At 39.4% G+C, this 23028-nt stretch overlaps 4 protein-coding genes across 6 annotated transcripts in view; 3 read left to right on the top strand and 1 right to left on the bottom strand.

Annotated features, from left to right (window-relative positions):
* LOC146472126 (apelin receptor-like) overlaps positions 1-1475 on the top strand; it is an 8992-nt gene extending 7517 nt beyond the window's left edge. Inside the window, exon 3 of the mRNA XM_085120715.1 lies at positions 346-1475. The gene's annotated coding sequence lies outside the window, so the exon portion shown is untranslated. The remainder of the gene's footprint in view (positions 1-345) is intronic.
* The window catches only part of LOC146472123 (uncharacterized), a 23878-nt gene extending 850 nt beyond the window's left edge, over positions 1-23028 (top strand). Inside the window, exons 1-6 of one of the 3 annotated variants that reach the window (XM_085120710.1) lie at positions 9250-9391; positions 12995-14658; positions 18576-18857; positions 19786-20106; positions 20748-20885; positions 21629-23028. In XM_085120710.1, coding sequence (XP_084976836.1) covers positions 13035-14658; positions 18576-18857; positions 19786-20106; positions 20748-20885; positions 21629-22479 — 3216 coding nt within the window. In that variant the 5' untranslated portion in view covers positions 9250-9391; positions 12995-13034 and the 3' untranslated portion in view covers positions 22480-23028. Of the gene's footprint in view, positions 1-9249; positions 9392-12636; positions 12903-12994; positions 14659-18575; positions 18858-19785; positions 20107-20747; positions 20886-21628 lie in introns of those variants that run through there. The other 2 variants (XM_085120711.1, XM_085120709.1) reach the window with 2 other exon arrangements.
* LOC146472125 (thiol S-methyltransferase TMT1A-like) lies at positions 2779-5482 on the bottom strand. The gene is made up of 3 exons (XM_085120716.1): positions 4531-5482; positions 3503-3536; positions 2779-3162 (listed from the first exon to the last, which is right to left on the bottom strand). Exons 1-3 carry the CDS (start codon positions 5056-5058, stop codon positions 2867-2869), a joined length of 858 nt encoding a protein of 285 aa, XP_084976842.1. The 5' UTR covers positions 5059-5482; the 3' UTR covers positions 2779-2866.
* LOC146472124 (QRFP-like peptide receptor) lies at positions 5661-7827 on the top strand. The gene has a single exon (XM_085120713.1). The coding sequence runs from the start codon at positions 6216-6218 to the stop codon at positions 7128-7130; it is 915 nt and encodes a 304-aa protein (XP_084976839.1). The 5' UTR covers positions 5661-6215; the 3' UTR covers positions 7131-7827.

Raw genomic sequence — 23028 nt, 5'->3', positions numbered from 1 at the left:
CCCCATAACTTTTCAACTTTTTTCCCCTAGACGCTGTGGGTCTTAAGACAGCTCTCACATTAATGAAGATGTTGAGAACTGCCAAATGAGCTATAGTTTGGAGGTATACCTAATATACACAAGGATTGGGACGTTTTTGAACTTTAAAATTTTTACGTTTTAAGGTCATTTATCTCAAAGCCATAACTTTTCTCGTTCATAATTATATCAGTTATGAACTACACTCATGAGTAGCTTTAAAATGGTATATCATACATGCACATTGAGTCTGTAGTCTTGAATCTGGAGAAAAAGTCGTTTTGCCTTGGGGGTTAAAGGGTTAAAATAGAACTTTCATCAAAGGAGGTGATTTTGATCTTGTATTTGATCTTGCACGGAATTTATTAAAAAATTATGTAAATATTTGCGACAAACAACAAACAACAACAAAACTTTAATAAACACACTAAATAAATTTATACAAAAATTCTTCCACCCTCATGTAGGTGGCTAATCGAGGTGGGGGAAGAAGAAAAATAAATTACAAATAAATAAAATTGTAACAAGTAAAAAGTTACATTGGCGTGGTATATTGCGTTATGATGCAAGTTACAATGCAAAGCCCGTTGACTGTGATTTATAAATCACAAAGCAAACTTCCACTGCAATTTATAACTAGCAAAAATACATCTCTGAGATTTATAAAACCCAAGTTTTGTGTATTTGGTGATTTATGAATTACAATGGTACTGGCGCTGGTTCAGAGGGGTTGGGGGGGGGGGGGTTGATCGCTCTTGGATTTGTCTCATACAAAATCATAATCATAATGATGATGATGACGACGATGATGATGATGATGATGATGATGATGATGATGATGATGATGATAACATATTTATAGTCAAATTCAACGATTATCAGCCTCGACCGCTAGGTTTGAACTTGAAGATTTTGTATATATTTGAATGTAAGCTAATATGTTTCAAGTCGCACTGATAGCATTTTAATATGCTTTTACACTGCATTTAATTGTATTTAATATTTAGTTCTACTTGTATTTAATCTAGTAGTAATGTATTGTACACAACCCCACAAGCTTTCAGCTTTCATATACATCGTGTATAAATAAAGGCAACCCACCTACCTACCTCCCTACCTACCTATATCTGGAATGCTGTTAAAAGGTTTAGTTATTTTATCAGTGTATAAGTAACTTAGAAGTAACTTCAGTGTAGAACTATATGCCAGCTTATTACTGTTGAAAATTTTAAGGATTTAGCTAACCAATTTAATCTTCATAGAGTCTGCAATAAGGATAGCTACTGAAACAATGTTTTGCCATTTAATATACCAAAACGTCACCTAAAAATGAGGTGTTTAGCAATCTGACTATGATCAACATTCCATAACATGGGACTCAATTGCCCTTCTTAATGTTAATAAGATATCTAGTTATATTGATAGCCAAATAAATGTGCGTAACGAACTTTCAGATACATCATGATAACATTTTAACCTATCAGTCAATGTCGCATATTGGCTTGATCATGCAAATTTTTGAGGTACTGAGTTTGATGCTGGAATAAGATGTCCTGAGTAGACAGGTCACTGCTGCTCGTATAGTACGCTAATCATCTGACTTGGCCATTCTAGAAGACTCAACCAATTTATAACCAGTACTCTAAACTGTGCTCTATGTCCTTTTCTTCTGTGAACTGTATATCAATATGTCTTGCGAACAAAGCACCAACTGCATGACCCCACAGATCCTGCCTCCAAGAATGTACTAGAGCAAGCTCAAGTAAAACTTTTTATTTTCAATTAAAGGCCACTTCCGAATTGTTACATCCTATACTTCCTCTTCCCTTCCCTGATAGCTGTCTTCTTTGTAATTTGCACATTATCAAAATGTGATGAAACAAATTTTTATTCCTTTTTCCAGCTTCCTGTTATCTCTCACAACTAATCTTGCCCACCTCCCAGCCCCTTATTTTTTGATTCGCCCCTCCTCTCCCATTTTCCAGTTCTTTCCTTCTGGTTCCCCCCTCCTCCCATTTTCCACCCCTTCCCTATTGGTCCCAACCTCTCTACTCTTTCATTCTGCTTTCCTTCTCCACCACTTCCCACCCCCTTCCATTGTGGTTCACCCTTTCTTCCCATTCCCCTTGTTTTCCCTGTGATTTCCCTTTCTCTTCCATTTCCTACCCCATCCTGTTTTGTTCACCCCTTTTCTTATGCTCCTACCCTCTCTCCCATTTCCAACCCCTTCCCTTCTGATTCTCCCCTTCTCTTCCATTTTGCACCCCTTCCCTTTTGGGCCCCCCTTCTCCCCTTTTTCCCACACCCTTCTCTTCAGATGCTCACCCTATTCCCTCCTGCCTCTTTCCTCCTACTCTTCCAGTTCCTTTTACCCATCTCTTTGAGGCCCCTAATCACTGTTGCCATTCCACTATGAAAAGGAAGATAACTAGTCTTCCCAGGAGCCATAACATGGGCCATCAAATAATAATTATTTGATGAGTAGAAGGACTGTTTGCTGACCCAAAATTTGACTGCAATTTTGGGAAATTACCTCCAAAGATTAGTTAGTATGAGTAATCCTGATTGAATTATTATTTTTTTCTCTACGGGTCTTCGCAGTGCAAGTCCAATATCTGCCCTCTTTCCTCATGTTCTATATATTCTATTGTTTTTTAATTTTTTCTGTCAATCCTGAGGTTCGGAGTTCCAAAGTTTAAGACCATCAGGTTCTCACGTGTGGTCTATCGCTTAACACTTATTTAAAATCATGTCACTAAATCAAACAAAGCTCAAAATCGTGTTTTCAAAGAGGATGGTCACTAAAACGTAACTAAAACACCACACAATTTCCAACAGCAAACTAAAGTTACAATTGTTTCTTCTCTTGAGTGCATTGTTCCTTTTCTGCAAAACCAACAAGCATTGAAGACACAAAATACAAAAGGCATCTTATATGCCAACCCAAGGGAATACTTTTGGATCCCATAATTATTGTTGGAGTCCAGTTTAGCCATCTTTTTTCAGCTTGCACCATTTTGAATCCTCCTTGCTTGATCCAATTAAGTGTTTCTCTGTCACAGCGACATCCATTGTACAAGGTCGGCCACAACTGTGACTTTGAGACAAGCTGCTGAAGGATGTATTGTAAAGTCCAAGATTTTCCTAGTAAAAGTGAAGCAAGATCCAATAATTGTCACTTTTTGTTTTAATTTAGTTTTAAACTGGAATTACTTATCAAATGTGCTTAGCGTATGGCAAAGCCTGTGAAAATGATTCTTTGTTCTTAAGAAAAATAGTTAGATTATCCAGAAAGATAAGTGGTGTCAGTTCTTGATTGTCAATTTTGGTTCCTTCTATTGTTGTATCATACCTAATATTAATGGCTAGTGTTTCTAATACCAGAATGAAAAGAAGATCACCTTGATGAACCCCTTGGGGGAGGGTTTGAAGGTCTGAGTGATTAAGCAAAATTTCATTTTCTGACAAAAACCTTGACACTGACCTATTATATGTTCCATGAAAAAGAATCGTCCACCCTGAAAGAAATGAGAAAAACAGAGTTGAAAAAAGAGTGGAAAAGAAAAAGAAAAACTAAAGCGAAATTGGTGAGAAAGCATTGGGAGAAACCCCAGGGCTTGTATATAAATGTCGGCAAAATGTGGCTATTGTGGCTGTTGTCGAGAAATTCTTTAAACAGGAAATTCTGGTATAGGAAAGGGGCCTGGCCTGGCCAGGTTATTCTCACCTTCAGTTTTCAAGTACCCATCAGAGCATAAACAACTGACAAACAACATGCACTTTTTCCTATGACAGTAACTGATAAAATTGTCCTATATTATTGTGGTGACATTACAAAGTTTTGAGGCATATTTTTTCCAGGGGATGCTTAAGACAACAATGTGTCATGGCTGAATAGCAGCTAAATTTCCATGTTACACCCGCAAAGGTGAGAAAGATTGATTTAGTCAGCTGACAAATACATCCTAGCTATACCAGCCTCTTTAAGGCCGATTTAGATTGCTACTACCATTAAGCCCGGCTGCTCATTGTCATGCAAAAAAAGATACACAACCCTTGTCATTCAACATATTCTCTGCCTACAAATTTTTAAACACATTTTAATATCCTGTGGCAATTAACATGTCATGAATATAATTATACATGCACAACTGTCATGCTGACTCTATTCCAAAAGGGCAAGTGTGAATAACCTTTGTTAATGTATGAGGCTGTGCGGAAATCTTGTCCCTGTTTGCCATCACTATGCAAATACTCTGTCACCATGGTGCTGGGTTTCAGAAGTATGAAGGCAATTTAAATGCAAGTTCATCCTCATAACTTACACCCTGCGGATTCACTGTACTCCACTTGAAGAATTGGCGTGACTCAATTTCTTTAAAGAGAACCAATGACTGCAGTCTATATCTTCCAGGAATGGTTGAGCTGGTGTCTGGGAAGGAGGGGGGCGGGGTGGGGGAGGTGGCTTCTTTTTGTAGGCACATGGCGGTAGAATAAACTAAACATACTCACTGGCATCAAAACTCTTTTCACTTCACGGACAGTTTTCGTTATTTGGTCATCAGTGAGCGAACATAGCAACTTCATGCAAACCACCGCAGCAACAGAATTGTCTTCCACACCGACCTTCCCCATGGAACTCATGTCCTCTGCCGATGCTACAACAAACTTCTTCAAGTGGACTGTGCCATTTCCAGCTCTTCCCAGGTTTTCCCTGAGAAGTTTTTCAACATGTGGATTTGAATCGACGGCTATAAGCGATGTACCTTGAGGATAATCGTCGAGGTTTTGTCCTGAGCCGATGCCAATTTCCAAAACATCGCCGTTCATTATTTTTAGATGCTCGCCCAGATCAGCGAAAAGCTTTCGTCTTACCGGTTGGAAAATCACGCCGGTAAGCTTTGCATAGCGGTTCTGACTCTCGGCAGAATTTCTCTTGTACCAACTAGAAGATATTGTTATCTTTATAATTCTTGCTAAAATGAAAGCGAAGATCATAAAAATAAACAGGCCAGTGAAAATTGTCGACACGTCCGCCATTTTCTCGTGTCCGCGGTCAGATGGTGACCATGCGCAACAAGTGATCTATACTGAATCACATTGTACTTTATAACAGTTGTAAAGAAGTCACATATAAAAATAATAACTTAAAGGGTGAAGTAAAGAATTGAGAATGATACTTATTCAGACCTGAACTAACAATACGATGTCAGGGCCACTTTGGTCCACCGGTGTCGGCCTGTTGTGAAGAACGAGGCATAACGCTGAGATTCTATTCTTATACAATAAGATGTAAATAAGTGGCCCTGTACTCTATAATTGAACCGCTTCAATTGTGCACTTAACTGAGTTGCATTTATGTGTATTTGCCTAACAAAAGAACCCGCTCCTACAAACCGTACCGATCCATGTTTAAGAAGAATACATCTTCCAGTCACATCTTCAAATCAAGTCATCTTCAAGGCTCAAGGTTCTCCTTTGCAAGTTGATTTGAATTTGAATAAAATATTATCATTAGTCATTTTGGAAAACTAAGAGGGGCAAATGAGCGCAGCCAAAAACAAATCATTAATGAGTTTGAATTCTCGTAAATTACACATACACTCTTTTTTTTTTATTAAAACCTTTTTTTAACTAACGTTGAGCCTGCGATTAACTTAAAATTAAGAACATTACCCAGGCTGAGACGGTCAGTTAGCCACATTTTTATTTTGACCAAATGTTTTAAAACGAACAGTATAAATACGGATAAATAATTCTTTAAAAATTTCAGTCTATGTTGTCCAATTAACCCAAACAATAGGTGTCTTAGTCACGTCCGCCGCCCGCGTATATTGAAATACTGTATCAGGTAACTTAGAACATCTTAAGAACTTTTCAGGCTCAAATTGCCAAAAAATAAGAACTTTCAGCCTCAGCCCGAAAATAAGACGTTCTTATAACAGTAAGAAAAAAGAGTGTAATCCGTTGGAAATATTGCTCGAGTTTAATTAAAAATACAACAACAAATGTACACATTAATTTAGCTGGACAAGAAAGAAAGAAAATGACGAAGCAACTTATTTTCCCAAGAGTAATTAACAGTTCTTTCAATTTACAGCGCTCGCGACCATCATGTTTTACAGTATTGATAAACATTCAGCGCCTTTACGACAACCGCGTCAAACGCTTTAAAAAGCCAAGCTGGCCGAGGGAGGATGGAACCACAGATCATCAACCTTGTGCTTCTACCTTTTTACGGTCTTGCAGTTTTGGTTGGTATCCTTGGAAACCTGCTCTTCATTGTAGTGGTGAAAAGAACACGCCTTATGCACACTACAACAAACTTTCTACTAGCAAACATCGCAGCTGCTGATGTTATCAGCCTTGCGTTCTGCGTCCCAGGTGTGATACTGCAATTTATTGACCACCCAAAGGGCGGGCTTGGTAGCTTCCTTTGTAAGTTTGTCAGTATGCATCATGTGGCAGGAATAACGTTGTTGGTCTCGGGAATAACTCTTACAGTCATTTCCTTTGAAAGACACAACGCACTGCTTTTACCAATGGAAGAAAACCTGCGACTTCAAAAGCAACATGTCTACATTGCTATCACCCTAATCTGGGCATTCTCTATTGCTTTTGTCATACCGCTTTTTGTCGCACAAAAGTACGTTGATGAGGTAAAAAATTGTCATATGGACTGGAAAGCATCAACCTCTAAAGCTTACTGGAGCTTGTTAGCGGCATTAGTGATTCTTTCGTTTCTTGTTATGTTGCTTTGCTATTTTCGCATTGTCAAAGCTGTGTTAAACGAAGATATTCTATCTTCCGACAATCAGGGAAATAAAGCGGAGGAGGAAGACAACAAGAGCAAGAGAAAACTAGTCAGATTGTTGATCACAGTGACCTTAATATTTCTGGTCTGCTTCGTACCGTTCGCTGCGGTTTCGGCAATGAATGTTGCAACGGACACATTGCCTTACAAAGTGTCATATTTTTTAGCGTATTGTAGCTGCTCTTTTAACCCGATTGTGTATGTAATTCAGAGTTCTAATTACAGGACGGCTGTAAAAAATGTTTGTTCAAACAGACGAAGGGTACATGCAATAGAAGAACATGTCGCCATGACCTGATTCAGAAATCAGTATGCCATGATATACTGGTCGCATTCCACCGGGCCTGTGGACACCGAAGGGACTTGTATGAGTGAACATCTGAGTTCGTTTTTGAGGTGCTTCTCGAACCAAGCGAGTGTCTGTTTTATGGAAGTAACAGTATTGACAGAAGGCAAGGTTGACAAAGGTTCGGCGACTAACGTACATGACTGTTAAAAGCAATAGACCACATACTGTAATTAAATAAAACAAAGGTCCTCTTTTCCAAAGATATCAGTGTATGTCCTGAAGTTCGCAAATAAATTTAATACCATGAAATTTATTTTTCTTATCTGAAAACTCGATCATGGTAAACTTTTTTTGACCCGTTGGTGGTCAACGACATTTTTCGTTCTCGTGCTTGCACTTTATACCGAATGCTTCCGGCTCAAAACGCGTTCAATTAGTAGAAACTCAGAAAAATGTACGAGGAGGATATGACTAAAATCTCGAAAGCCCTTGTAAAATGCGCGTAGATTAAACGAATCACCCCATGCAAAGGGCGTGACGGCGCGCCTGATTTGGAGCAAAGTGCGCGGGAGGGGTTTACCCCCCTATATATATATAAAAAAAAGTTACACAGGTATGTGCGACGCCAAATGGCATGGTCTTTGAGCCTTTTTGGTTCGAAATAGGATATGGATATTAGCCGTTTTGGTCTGAAAGTCCTCATAAAGGGGTATGGATTTACAGAGACGGGTATGGATTATGGAAACTAGAAAAAAAGAAATAGATACCAGGTAACTAGTCGAGCGACTCGATGACTTTTAAACTTGAGTCGTCCGAATCATCTTGTCGTTGTAAGGTTTTTATTATTATTATTATTATTATTATTATTATTATTATTATTATTATTATTATTGTTATTATTTATGTGCAGTTGATAAACGTATGGATGCTAAAATAGAAACACATAGGGCGCGCAGCGTAACCTATATATGCGATCTGAAGGAACTGTAAAAAGAAAACTGCTGAATTAAAAAAAAATTGGCGATAAAAGATAAATTCAATAGACAATCTAAAGCTCTTTGATACTAAAACAATATTGAGCTCCTATGCTATTCCCTCAGGGAAAGTCAAGTGACGGTAGCTTTGAAAGTTCTCACTATGTTGAGAGAACTCGAGCTGGTAGCCTTCTGCATCCTTCTCAATACGTCATAGCCCCTGCTGCCAAAGAGGTTCCTCATTGTCAGGTCTACATCCCTTGACCATACCCCCAGCACATCAATGATGATGTTGCATTGTTCAACATCATAGCCAGGGTACTGCTTCTTCAGCTCGAATCGCAGTGGCCCGTAATTGACCGTCCTCTCCTCGGACTTCTTTTCCCGAACACGGAAAGGACATCTCCAAGGCCCACACCACCTCCTTCTTCTTCTTCTTCATGATATTGATACCTATTCGGAAGTCAAAATAACATCTCCCTGAAAAATTCAGTGCAATCAGGCCGCTTGCTAAGCTCACAGGTTATAAGGTTTGCCTACCCAGTCCACTGATGGCTTCATTTACCGTGACTGATGAATCATAACGCATAAGTTTATCGTAAATTACCTAATTTCCGTCGTGCCAGCAGGCAGGAAATTATTTTCATGAAGGTCACGACTTTTTTAATGTAAACATGTTTCAGACGAAACTTCATCCATCTTCAATAAAAGAACCCGCTAATGGGTGTGATATAAATTCATCATTTTTGCATTGGTCTGGACTTGTAAAAAGACGATTTCGATATCAAGCCTTACAACAAGGTGTGCTATGCTTTGGTTAAAAAGTAACAGCCAAAGCACAATCAAAGGGTAAAAACCGAGAATGCACTTCCAACGTGATGAAAGCACTGAGTTTATTCCAAAATTCAGGATATATTTGTATTACAATCTGCAGAAGCTTAGTTCGGTTAATTACGCCTTACGGCAACTTGTATCACAACCGCAGGACGACAGGTTTTGCAAAAAAGCCTGCAGACGTCAGACGTCAATAAGCCACTAAGTATTTTCAAAGTGATCACGTGGTACGAATTTCGGAAGGCCTTATCATCATGTCATACAAAGCACCCAAGTCGCAAATTGCTTTCGCTTCGTCTATGCGCTTAAATTCTTAAATGCTTTTCCTTACATGCACGAACGCATACTCATGAATTTTGTCCCCATCTGTCCAGAAATCGCCAAAATGTAACATAACGGTCCATAACTAGTGGCAGATCATGTGACGCCAGGTGTGCAATTCGAAAGGGAATTTGTTTCAAGGTTAGTACAATGGCAAAGCTTGTTTAATTTGTGGGTCGTGCTAATAATTTTAGTTCAACATATCCGAAAGCTGCTTAGAAAAACAGGTCGTATTCAAAAGCAAATTCCATTTTAGTTGACAAGCATGGTCTAAATTCAGATTCGTTCGAAACATTCTGTAATTGCAAAGAGTGCGAAAATATTGCCGAAACGTCTGCAGTTTTGGTCTCTAGTGGGCCGGGCGATAAGTGAATTCAAAATATTATAAAATTGATGCTGTAAGATATTTTAAACCGACGTTTCGGCAATGCTGCCTTCTTCAGGATAGAAGAAGGCAGCATTGCCGAAACGTCGGTTAAAATATCTTACAGCGTCAATTTTATAATATTTTGAATTCACATTTATTAACTACGCTGCGCAGTATTACAATCTTTATTACACAAGGGCGATAACTGAAGCACACTGAACAAGACAAAAAACTGTTTTGTCTTAGAACTCCCTTCTGTTACTTTCCCATGGAATTTATTGTTCCTGTATTTGGTAAAAAGAAAATAAACTACCTCCGGCAAATATCAGCCGGCACTTCCTCTACAGAAACACTTTTGTGGCGTTTTGTTACAATAACGAAACATAAGCTCATTGTAAGTAAGTGTCGACTTGGACAGTTCGCAAGGAAATAAAGGCTTTTTCGTTGCCGGATTTCTGTCACTAAACCTACTTCAAAGCCTTGTTTAATGCATTTAGAATATTTTCCAGGATTTTATAGTTCATCACGAGAATGTTATTCAGACAGTAGAGGGAGAGTCATTCGAGCCTAAGGCCATCTTAGTGTTCCCATAGCTCTCACCGTCTTCCATGACCTTATTGGACTCTTATATTACGTCTATAAAAACACGGAATCGAAATTCCCGAAGTGTAGATGGAAATGATAAAGAAACACAACTGGCGGGAGATCCGTTCAGCGACGGACCACAGAAGGAACAGTTTGTCGCCCAAATAATGAAGGTCGAAATACACCAATCAGACCCAACGTGATACAAATAGTGGCAAGTGACCAGTTTGCCCTCCTGATCAGCGGACGAGCCGGGCAAACAGTTAAAGCGTTACGATTTCTCAAGTGACGAAATCGTGACTCTGACACGAAAAAATACATTTTGTTTTTTATCACGGAAATGTTGTTCATTTAGTAAAGTAGTCCGAACAAAATTGAAATCTGAGTGACCGGAAAAGTTATTTCAGTTTACTGTTGTCTGAATGAATGTCCTTAATTTGGAAATCAACAGAGGGTTTAAACTAGCTATGGACTCAGAGCGCCAAAACTGAGTTTCTTTTCCATGAGCCGTGTAGATGAAACGTGATTAGGTAGATTTCTCATGTGTGGGGACACAAACTGTACCAATAGTACCATCATATTCTCAATAATCTAATAGGCCATTCCCGTGTTGCTTTGAGCCTCATTATGAAAGCGAGGTTAAGTGCAGTTTGTTTTTTTTTATTATTAAAATTAGTTTTCATTCATATGCACACAAAACTAATTTTCATAATGAGGTTCACAGCAACTCGGAAATGGCCTATTTGAGTCCCCTTGAAGAAACCTTACCACTGATGGTGCTGACCTAAAAGAACGTGACCATTGGAAAATAAACTTTCCTTCAAAGGGAATGGCCGGACAAAATGCTTAATCAAAACTGACTTGCGCTTGAATCGATAATACTGGTTAGACTGGCTGAACTTACCTAGGGGAGTTCTAAAATGTGTAAAGATCTATGGTCTCACGGCGGAGAGACGCTTTATTCAGGCCAGTAGGGGTATGATAAATTGTTACAAACCCGCGTTCCTCAGTTCTATCTCGTAACATATGCTTTCCTCAGTCACAGCCTCTTAAATATGTCAACTAACAAAGTATATCTCACTCCTGCTATATCTTTGATATGTCTTTCAATAGTATGCGAGCAAAACTGGTGCCAAACACTATAAAATACCGTGTATGTGATTCTATTTAGTTTAGAGCAGAAACATTGTTCATTTGGATTGGGCATGTTAAGGTTGTTGAAAATTGATTTATTTACTCAAAAGACAAGACAGAACAAAACAAAACAAACGTGCAAAGAAGGAAAACGGAGATAGCACGTTCAGTGTTAAAATCCGCAAATGACGTTAACGGATGTATTTATGTGACGCACAGGCGTAGAATAAAATTTAATTTTTTCTAAAGTGTTTCTTGGATAAAATAATAAATTATTTATTTATCTGTGTTAAGCTGTGGAAATGTTCTTTTTTTTTTTTCTTATTAATTGAACATTAATGACAGACTGTTAGCCCTGAAAATATACGAAAAGGCAACATAAGGGTATGGCAAGGAAAAAGAAGGAGAACTTATTTAAACAACATAACAGTTTTAAAAATCCCAACTAAATATGGACACTATTGTGATATCGAATAAAACCCTTGTCACGTTTTCAGGATTTTTATTCAGTTCAACTAAGTCTTACATTGAGTCAGCAGTATATTATTACTGATTTCTCGGCTGCATTGGCGATTGAACCGAAACTTGATCTCTGTGATAAAATCGATAAAGCTGCCCTTAAACGTTTCCACTACTTACATTCGCAGTAATTTATTCATGAACAGAACCAACTAAATAGGATCATTTTCCGTGTGCATTTTCAAGAGCTAGGTGAAATAATTTTAAACTACAACAAAATCTGCCCAGCCAATCACTTTGTCACGGAGGGTTCGACTTCAATGGGGCCGCGCGCAGTCCTGTTTCCCTCTCTATCGACACAGAAAATATAATTTCGTGACTTGTATTTCAACGCTGCTATATTAAAGTCTTTCAAAAGACACGCCGATTTTAATAACTCCGGATTGGTTGTGTTTAGGTCCTTGGAATTGTCCGTGATAATAGTCCTCGTTCACGTGCAAATATAGGCACTGAAATCATTTAAAAAATGGCTTGCCACCTGTTCTCCATATTTACCATTTTCACCTTAAGACAAAGTGAGTTTCCGAAAGCCATTAATTGAACCTGTCATGAAAAATGGGCCTACACCACAAATGGAATATTCATTTAAGGTTAATCTTGGCCTCTGTTTACACTGGATACAAATGCTTCGCCAAACTTTGATCCCTGCACGAGCAAGGCAATTACCATTTTGAAGAAGAGGAAAAGCCTGATTCGCCGAGCAGCTGATTAAAGATGTTTTCGTTTACTTGCACGTTCAGCTAATTTACGTATAGATTAAAACGCACAGTGGCGTTTATTCCGTTGGTTTTCTCTTAGTCGGCACTGTTATATACCAAGGTACAGAAATCACGAAGAAAGACAAAGTTATAAATATCGAGACTGTCGGACGGCTCATGAATAAATTGAATGAGAAAGTTCCGCTGTTTCAATTATATGCTTGGCATCGACCTCCAGTTGTCAACTTTGAGATGAAAGTGGATAAAACTGCCAATCAGTCATCGAGATTAATTAAGTTCAACGCAGAAAGGTTTTCTGTTTCATAAGTATAAGCAGATTAGGGGAAGTGTGAGTACATTTAGTGCTATTTGTGTTCTCTACAGGTCACGTTGTTTTCGTTGTAACAGTTCTTATTGAAAAATTGATTTTCATTTCAACAGGGTGATTCGTGTAAGACTTGGTACTTGTGCGTGAGAGCCAATGAAGGACGTCTACACACTCTTCCGAGTGTTTTTTACCATTTCTGTGTTTTTAACAAGTCCAGTGATAGCTCAGCCTCAACAGGATGTCTGCAGTCGCTGCTCTCGCTGTCACACCGAGCATCGAATGTTCAATGGAACACTGTCCGAATTTGTCATCGCGTTCTGCCAGTTTAAAACAGGCGACAAAATGAAAAGCATCCCTCAAAATCTTTCACCAAGGCTCAGTACTTTGAGGCTGACTTCTCATAATATCCTTGAGTTGAAAAATACTTCTTTCAGAAGGTACCCGTTTCTGCAAATTCTATATATAGATAAAAACGGTCTGCAAACGATACGAGATGGATCCTTCTCTCAACAGCGGTTTCTAACTGAACTTGACCTGAAGGAAAACAAGGTTTCAAACATCGGTGCAGAAACGTTCCGAGGATTAACGTCTTTAACGAAACTTCGATTGGATCATAATAAGCTGGAGAATATATCTCGGGGGACGTTTACAACTGTACCTTTCTTAAAAATGCTTGACCTCCGTGTTAATAGAATAAACGTGTTGGAAGAAGGTGCGTTTGATAAGTTAGATTATTTGGAAACGCTGTTGTTAAGCTTTAATCGGCTGAGAGCACTAAGCAGCAAGGTTCTGGGGAATCTGATGTCTCTTACCAGTCTAGAGCTGGCGTCAAACCAAATACAAAGGATCGAGGAAGGTGTTTTCAGCTGCGCACCGCTAGTAAAGGAACTCGGACTCAAAGGAAACCGGCTTGAAAAGGTTCCCATAGAAAGCATCACTGATCTGCAGTTTTTAGATAGTCTGGATATCAGCGAAAATCCCGTATCTTTCATCGGATCGGACGCTTTTATCGGCCTCAAAAGCTTAAAGGCAATGGACTTAAGTGGTTGCAATATTTCCGGGATTCAAGACAACGCTTTCTATGGGCTTCAAGAGATTAGCAGTATTCACCTGACCAATAACCCAATAAAGTGCGACTGCCATTTGAGCTGGCTTCCGAGATGGTTGTTAAGGAAACCAAAGGTGGTGTTAGATGGTGCTGTTTGTCAGTCCCCACCTGACATTTCTGGGCAAAACATGACAGCAGTTACCTTGCAGTCATTTGTTTGTGGGTGCGCTGACTGCGGCAACTGCAACCCCCAACCTACCAACTGTTCTTGCTCTAAGAACAGGACAGGATTATCGTGCAATGACATCTGTCAATCATATAATGACTCAGTGAGCATGTGCAGAAAATTTGGCGAGAATTGTTTTTGTAAGAATAAGACAACTCTGCAGAAAACGCCAAAATTTGCAAACTGCTCTTTTAACATAACGTCAGAAAAATGCAGCGAACACGGAGAGTTGCAAAAGGACGGCGCTCACTTGGAATGCGCGTGCAAACGCGGATTTACTGGGAATGGAGTCAATTGCAGTGACATTGATGAATGCCAAATAGGAGGACATCGGTGTTCTAAGCACGCACACTGCATCAACACTTTAGGTTCACACCGCTGCCAGTGTCGTCAGGGGTTCAAGGATAAGTTAGCTCCTGGTGTAGGGACACTTTGTGAGGATATCGATGAATGCAAAGAAAGCCTAGCATGTGGTCGGCATGCCCAGTGCCAAAACAATGAAGGTAGGAATTCATCCATCCGGTTAGTGGGGGAGGGTTACTCCCCTGTATAAATTATAAGGTATGTGTGGCGCCCAATGGGCATAGTTTTGAGCCGTTTTGGTCTGAAAATAGGGGCAGATTTTAGCGATTTTGGTCAGTAAGTCTGGAAATGGATATGGATTTTAAAGAAACGGGGATGGATTCTAGAGACCAGGTCTGAAAGTAGATAAAAATTTTAAAAGCCAGGGGCGAGCTAGTTTCACAGAACTGCCAAACAGCTTTCGGCCCCGAAAAGTGTTTTGTAAATCCTTTTACGATCAACTGGTAGAAGTTTTTTCATGCAAATAGCCTAAATTTATCAACACTTTGGTTTTCAAAATTGTTAAAAATCGAATTTGTGGTACTTAACATTGTGCACGTAAAATAGTAGCTTTCTGGCCCGAAATGTTCGGTCTGAAAACTGGGGTACCGAAAAATGACATATTTTGGTCTGAAATAGGCTCAGGTTTTGGAGATGGGAGAGCGAGTGATTGAGGAAGCAGTAGGATCAGAAAAATATAAAAACAAACAAGTGAATTGTTTGGAGTGGGAGGCTGAGCAAACAGACGCGTGGGGCACTGAGCTAAATTAATGACGACGCAAACAAATATAACCAATATAGATAAAGGCTTACCTTGAAGGGAGCATTTCAGTCAGTCATAACTTGAAATTACAGATATAAGGTCAACGCAGTTTCTAAATAGTGGCACGAAAATACCCCAAGAGCATTCGTGACTTTAAAATTGTTCGTGTCAGCTTTGACCGCTTTTTAACGAATTGACAGTATTCTAGTGCATACTGTCAATCTTCGACCGGAGACGGATTTTGTAGCCGTAAATTAAAGTAAAATTAAAGCGGTTTCCCTCAGGACTTGAACTAATTGCTTTATCTCACTTAAAGCGATTCCGGTTAGAAACCGAATGAATTCTCACAGTATTAGTTTCAAACTTCGAACTTAAAATATTTCATTTTAAATATCAGAGACACCCAACGGTTCATATCGGTGGGTATCTGTTCGGAAAGCCTTAATCGCCTCAGAATTCGGCCGGATTTGGTTTTACCGAAAATCTAAGGGTCTTTTTGCTCAAAATTTCGCAAGACTGGAAAACTAATTGCTTTCGTTCTCGGAGAGGTAACCATCTCGATAAAGGTGCGAACTAAGGTCAGCTAGCATTTCCGTAAAACCAAGAATAGCTCGTAAATTCAGGACACAAGATTCCGTTTCCCATTACTTTTGTAATTTAAATTTTCAGCAAAAGCATCTGAACAAATCAAACTGTATTAGATACAAAACGATCAGGGAACACATGCACAGCATGTTAAGTATTTTGCTTAAATGTTCTCTTCGGGTGCCCCGGAACAGTCGAAGCTGTTTTCTTTGCTAAAACTGAAGCCGGAGACCATCATTAAAAGCCTTGGTAATAAAATCGCATTGTTAGCCGGTGCCCTGTCGTCAGATATTCACATGTAGTCTTTGATCGCTGAGATAAGAATTTCATCAACCGTTTTAAGTTGCGAAATCTATATACATGGCCACAAAATGCCCCGAAATAGCGTAACCTCGTCCACCTGAGAGGAAAATAATATTGTTGGCAAGAAGAGCGTCCCGCTTGAGGTCGCGAATGGAAAATATACAGAGTAATAAAATATCCTTTAACAAAACGTGATCATCGAATCTTTACTAAGTAAATCTGCAACTCTTAAATTTGGACTTTCGTCATGTTTTTTACTTTACAGGCTTCACGAAAAAATGGCGGCAAAATGTTTACTCAAAATCTCGTAATATTTGAAAACTATTTCCTTTTGTATTCGCGGGAGGGCAAATATGTCGTTTAAAGTGCGAAGAAAGGTCGGCTAGCTTTTCATAAAGCCAATATCAGACCATATCAGCTCGTAAATTCCGGGAATATTGACTCCTTTCATGGCCCTAAAGGTTTCTGCAGCTAAATCTTCGGCTAAAGTAGCCGAATAATATCTTACTGTAGTGCTTTCACAGATATGCCTTTCAAAAAAAAACAAACAAAATGATCTGGGAACACAGGAGACAAGAATTTAAGCATTTTGCTTAAATTTCCTCGTTGGGTGCCGATGAGGGTTTTCGTGCAGTTTTCCTTAATTGTTCAATCTTATAACTGCCCGTTTCATTTCACTCTTAAAAAAAAAAACGAAAAAAGAAAAAATATTTACTGTCCGCCATGTGGTATATTTACTTACTTGAAGGTCTTTGCAAGTTCATATCCTTCAGTTCGCTTGGAGGGCAAATCTGATTTATCCGGCTGTAATTATTGACGCACGTACGTACATAGAAAAGATTTCATAAGCAGGAAATATGACAGACAGTGAACTATGAAATTTGTCAAAAAGATTCGCGGCAATACGTGGATAACAATAAGTTGCCGGCGAGCTCCCTAAACAAATGCATGGACAAAAAATGTTTTTCATATAGCAAATCTGAAGGATTGAAATCATTTTTGATCGTTTCAATGGGCATTAAGTGACAGTGTCTTCAGACAATTGTCCTGCATATATATGTAACCCAAACTAATAAATATATTGTGCCACCAAATTACTTTGATTAAGGCCAATGTGCGTTCACTTCACTGAAATTACTTTTATTGCAGCCATGGGTATTTCTAATATATGTATTTGCTTTCTGGTGACTATTTTTATTACTATTTCAAAAACGTTTCTCTAAGTACTTTCGTTGAAAATACCTGCGAACAATTCTTTAATTGCTTGAATGCACATCGTAATCAGACGCCCGAAAGCTTCAGATATCTTATTGCCAATTTCAGTTAAGCGGGAGAAAACCACGAAAAATGATAGAAATTCCTTAATTTTTTTCTAATCTCGTATAAAAGGCGCAGAAGTAAAAGGACTATTTCAGGTCAAGAGTTTCTAACAGAACGTTGAAGCGTTCTTTTTATGTTTTTTGACAACTGCCTTGAGCTCATTGGAGGAGAATGTCAAACTATAAATGAGGGATATAGATCAAAGTAATAAATAGGTGAACGGAAACAAAATAAGTTAGTCTGTGAACAGGTAAAGTTTCCAGGGCCTTTGGCTTGACTGCATGCGCAGGTCACCTCCCCCCGTCGGTCATGCGTAAAAGGGAAGAGCTCTACACACCCTGTGTGCGCATGTCCCAACAGCGTTTGTTATTCTTCTTGGATACCACGTTTTTTTGTCGTGCGCATGCAAACCTTAACCACGGCCAAACGGAAATAAGAGCATAAATTACGTTTAGTGATTTTTGGTAATTAGGTGCGTATCATATGACGTCAGTAAGCTTATCGTAACGCGAGCTTCGTGGATCGGTCAGTCATAAGCTCGTTTTCATAGGGCAAGCACGTCAACCCAACCCTCCCTCCCACGGGAGTCTATTGACTCAGCTACGACGTCATTCGCTACTCAGTGTACAGCAGTCGAATCTGACTCAATAAACTTGTTGCCGAAACCTTTCGTTGTGTGATTATTGAGAGCGCGTGATTATAGGAAACGGTAAGGTTTTCACTTTGAGAGCACAAATATGATACGCTTTTTGCGAGTCTGTGAGTATGCTAAATCTTTTAACGATTTACTAAAAAAACAGTTTTAGTGAAATCGGTTTTCCTTATGTCACGCATTCAAACAGAAAACAGACACAGCAAGACTTCCCTCAAAAAAACCTTGAAACTATTTTAGTAAATCGTAAAATGATTTAGTAAACTCACGGACTCAAAAATACTTGTCATCTTTGAGGTCTCAAAATAAAGACCTTATTTTTAACGGACTTTTCTATTATTTTACGTCTGACCGCGGTCAAATGCTAACAGGTAAAGCCTAAGAGCCTGAGGGGTCATACTTAGGGTGTTAATGGGTTGGCGACCATATTAACTCTTTTTATGTTTAACATAAAGGTGCTTATACCTGCTTGTGTCTTCCTGGTTACACCGGGGACGGAAAGATCTGTTTTCCGGTACCGGACAAGCCATCACAAGTTACTGTAACGGAGATTGGTCCCAGCGAAGTTTCAGTGGAATGGAACTTAGCTAACACGTCCATAGTAAAACATCTGACGGTGGAGTATATGAGATTTGGAATTCTTCGCCCAAAATGGGAGGTTATTGCCGTACAGCCGCACGAAACAACGACACGTTTAACAGATTTGCAATCTGATTCCACATACCTAGTGCGCATAGGTAGGTCACGTGACTGTCAACGTCTGACTAGAGCACAGTCTCACCCGGTGTGATCAACTATTGCAGAGCAAGAGGTCCACCATTGTTCTTGGTGGGACTAACAGAATAAGTGAATAGAGGAGGGGCTCAGGAAACCAATCAGAAATGTAATTCCTGCCCTTAAAAAATACTGTTCTTTATTTATTCATAGCGATAGCCACCTCGAGAGTGTTTTATAAATTCTTGTAATTTTAGCTTGTTTTCGTGCAGTTGTTGACAATCAAGGTAACGGTGATGATCATGATGATGAGAACGAGGATAGAGGCGATTAGAAAAATAGCGATACTGATAAAGTTGACAATGACGATGTTCAATGATGGGGATAGTGGTTGTAAGAATGATGATGATGATGGTAAAAATTGAAAGTGATGGTAATGATCATAACAACAACGATGAAGATGGCAATACAATAGTACAACACAATACAACTAGGTTCCCAAGCTGAGTCTTCACAGTTAATTTACTATCATAAAATGAAACGATAGCAAAATTGGATGATAAAACGTATTTAAAAAGGAAGGGTGTAAAGAGTCACGAAAGTATTCAATTATTGAATAGATAACTGTTCAGCCAACTGCTGAGCCAGTTGCTCTTCAAGTCACAGTTAAATATCGGAATAATTTGGAGAAGTGGGTTTCGATGACGATGAACTCAATGATGGTAATAGCTTTTATAATGATAATGATGAGAAGATGATGTTGATGGCGGTGATGATGGTGATCAAAGTTGATGTTAATGATTATGACGATGATGGTGGCAGTAACGATGATAACAATTACGATGACAATGACGATAAAGAAGCTGCTTTTTATGACTAAACATGGTTATGTTACACGTTAAGGCTGACCCTAACCATGGCATAACTTGTTTTTTCCCTTTGCTTGCTCAGGAGCGTTTTCCATTTTTAACACAAGCATCTACAGTGCTGAGACAATGTTCAAAACTGCCGCCATTTCTGACCCTAGCGGTGTGGTTGCTACTGATGATTCCCAAACTTCCATCGTTATTGGAGTGTCGATCGTGGTTAGCATTGCTGTGTTGGGGTTCATAGCTTTTGCACTCTATTTATTGATGAAACGAAGGAAAAGATATGAAAGGAAAGCCCCGTATCCTCAATTTGTGCCTGGACTGGAGGATCTCATTGAGATGAGGAGGCGCTCTCACAGCGGAGGAGCTGAGCCGAGAGGGCACAGGGATCTCTTAGAACTCGGTAAACTGAATGCTTGTGGCTGTCTTTCACATGACTTTTATTTAACTTGGGTTTTAATTTGTTTTTTTACGTCCGTCGTTAAAGGATCGCAAAATGAACTTAGCGAAGTTAAGTTCATCGGAAAGGAGACTCAAAGGCCTAACTCGCCTACATTTCATAGCACTAATCAAATGAGAGGCAGTAATTTAAAGGAACGTAAATACAATTTGTCTACCCATGGAGCACCTAAGAGCTCTCAGCAGCATGTTCAATACGTATCGTCCAATTGGAATAAGGAGAGGGGAAAACCAGAGTAACCAGAGAAAAACCTCTTGGAGAAAGGACGAGAAACAGCAAAAAAACTAAACCCACTTATGATGCTAGTACCGGGAATCAAACCTGGGCCACATTGGTGGGAGGCAAGTGCTCGCACGACTGCGAGCACGACGTCGCACGACTTTGAGTAAACTCTATGGCTGTCTACCAGGGGTATTCATCTAAATTGTTGGTGGTGTTGTATCATTTGCTTCTTCAAACTTCAAACCCCAAACATGTTTTAGCACAAATTATACAATTTTCCTGATGTGGGATTCTCGTTCGTCGATCAGTTCATCGATTGCATCTTGAAACTTACTTAGTGTTTCTATTTGCACTTTATCCAGGAAGTAATTTGCCCTCATTCGCGAGCTGTGCGGTTGATGGCAACGACGAATGGGAGATCTCTCGTGATCTGCTGGTGATTGGTCAGAAAATCGGCGAAGGACAGTTTGGTCTGGTGCTGGAAGGCACGCTTATGACTGGTGGGTGTCATGGGATGGAAAGGGAGCGTAATTATGGCTAGTGTATATTTAACAATTGTTTCACAAAATACAGATATATGACCATATCTCTAACTTCACCCAACAGCAGCAATTTATTTGTACCAAAAAAAGAAAGAAATTACAATTAATTAATTTTGATTTAAACAAGAAAGTTGGTAGCAGGGCACCCGAAGTAACTATGATGAGTTAAACTAGTCGGGTGCCCCTTAAAGGTTTACATTTAATTTGTTTGGTCAGGTAAAAATAATAGTAATAAATAAATAAATAAATAAATAAATAAATAAATAAATAAATAAATAACTACATACAAGTGTCTATGAATGTAAAGTAATATTATTGGTAAAGGCTAATGAAATTCTGCTTTAAGTTTCTGTTCATCTAGTTAACGAGTGATTACTTAGAGCCTTCATTGAGTCGTCGATTTTAGGACCAAGAAATCTAATATTATACGTACCATAATTAGTGCGAGCTTCAGGGAGATAAAAAGTGGATTGAGTAGCAAAACGCCAAAGGAAACAAGGAAAAGTACTAAATAAAAGTGCAATTTTCGTACTTCTATTTCCAACACGTGCTTTTCAAACAAGTAGTGGTGGCATATTGCGTTACATACGGTAACAGCTTAATTTCCGATCACTGAATCATTAGCGTAGAGCCGTGTTTTTCTTTCGAAAACCGCTTTGTTTTTCGTAGCACGTCATATTAATTGCTGTTTGTAATTACAGAGGATGGTTCTATGAGAGTTGCTGTGAAGACAGTTAAGGAAAATGCAGATCGTTTCGATATCAAAGATCTGCTACAAGAGATGGAGATGATGAAGGAGATTGGCCACCATCCACATGTCGTCAGCCTCGTGGGAACCTGCACCTCACCAGGACCGCTGTACATAATTACCGAGTACGTCTCAGGCGGAAATTTGCTCGACTATCTGCGGTCCAGCAGGCCAGCGGATGAGACGTACGTCAACGTCACTTCCACGCTTAGCTCACGTGATTTACTGAAAATCGCGCTGGACTGTGCGCGAGGGATGAACCACATTGCTAACAAAAAGTTTGTACATCGCGACCTTGCAGCCAGAAATATTCTTCTCACAGAAGACCACGAGGCTAAAGTGGCAGACTTTGGACTGGCGCGCGATGTATACGGAGATGGACAATACGTGAAGAGTGGTGGGGGACGACTGCCTATCAAGTGGATGGCTCCAGAATCTATTCAAGACCAGGTGTATACTACTATGTCAGATGTGTGGTCATTTGGTGTCCTCCTGTGGGAGATTGTTACTATCGGGGGAGCCCCGTATCCCTCTGTTCCCGTCACTCTCCTCCTAACCAAACTCTTGTGTGGATATCGTATGTCCAAACCAGTCCACTGTTCTGACGAGCTCTATGACTTGATGACATCTTGCTGGGAGTTGGACCCCAGGAGTAGACCGACGTTTGCTGAAATGTGCCACACCCTTTCGGAGATGCTGTCGGAATCGGCAAGATCCTACGTCAATATCACTGTGAGCGACAAAATTGTGGGGTCTGGGGACGAGGGTGGCGATGATGTGCATGAGCAGACAACGAAAGTTTAGTGACACACTATTTTTTTTGTTCCACACCAGTTTTGTGAGCCCACGCTACACATACTCAGCGTTGAATTGATACCCAGTCAAACGAAGACAGGCTCTGGGATTTGACAGAGATTGTTTAGAGGTTCAAACATTAAGTAGAATTGTTACTACAAGTGCAGCTGAGCTACAGCCGCTATCGCGCGCAATAAAATTATAACTCTAAACATTTGCAAGCAAAAATTAAAAGTAGACTGATTACAATTATTACAATTAACCAGAAGGGTTGACACAAACTGCGAGGTAAACCCAGAGCTTCGTGTGTACAAACGATGCCCAATTCTCTTCCTTGTTCGCTTTCATTGCAACTATTTTGGAATAACTGTACAAATATTGACGACATGACTCAACTTTTGCCCGCCATTTTTTTTCTAGAACTGGACTGCTTTGTATTGTTGCAATCGGATGTCAAACAGAAAGTAATTACTGCACTCCAAATAGTTGCTTTTGTATATTATTGCTGTAATACTTTAAGGCTGCAACCGAATAAAGAAAAAATATTTAGGAAAAGAA

This window comes from Pavona decussata, unplaced genomic scaffold (genome assembly GCF_977016875.1).
Source record: "Pavona decussata unplaced genomic scaffold, jaPavDecu1.1 SCAFFOLD_102, whole genome shotgun sequence".
Taxonomy (NCBI): domain Eukaryota; kingdom Metazoa; phylum Cnidaria; class Anthozoa; order Scleractinia; family Agariciidae; genus Pavona; species Pavona decussata.
Note: the sequence above shows the minus strand (reverse complement) of the source record. Positions and strands in the feature narration are given on the sequence as shown.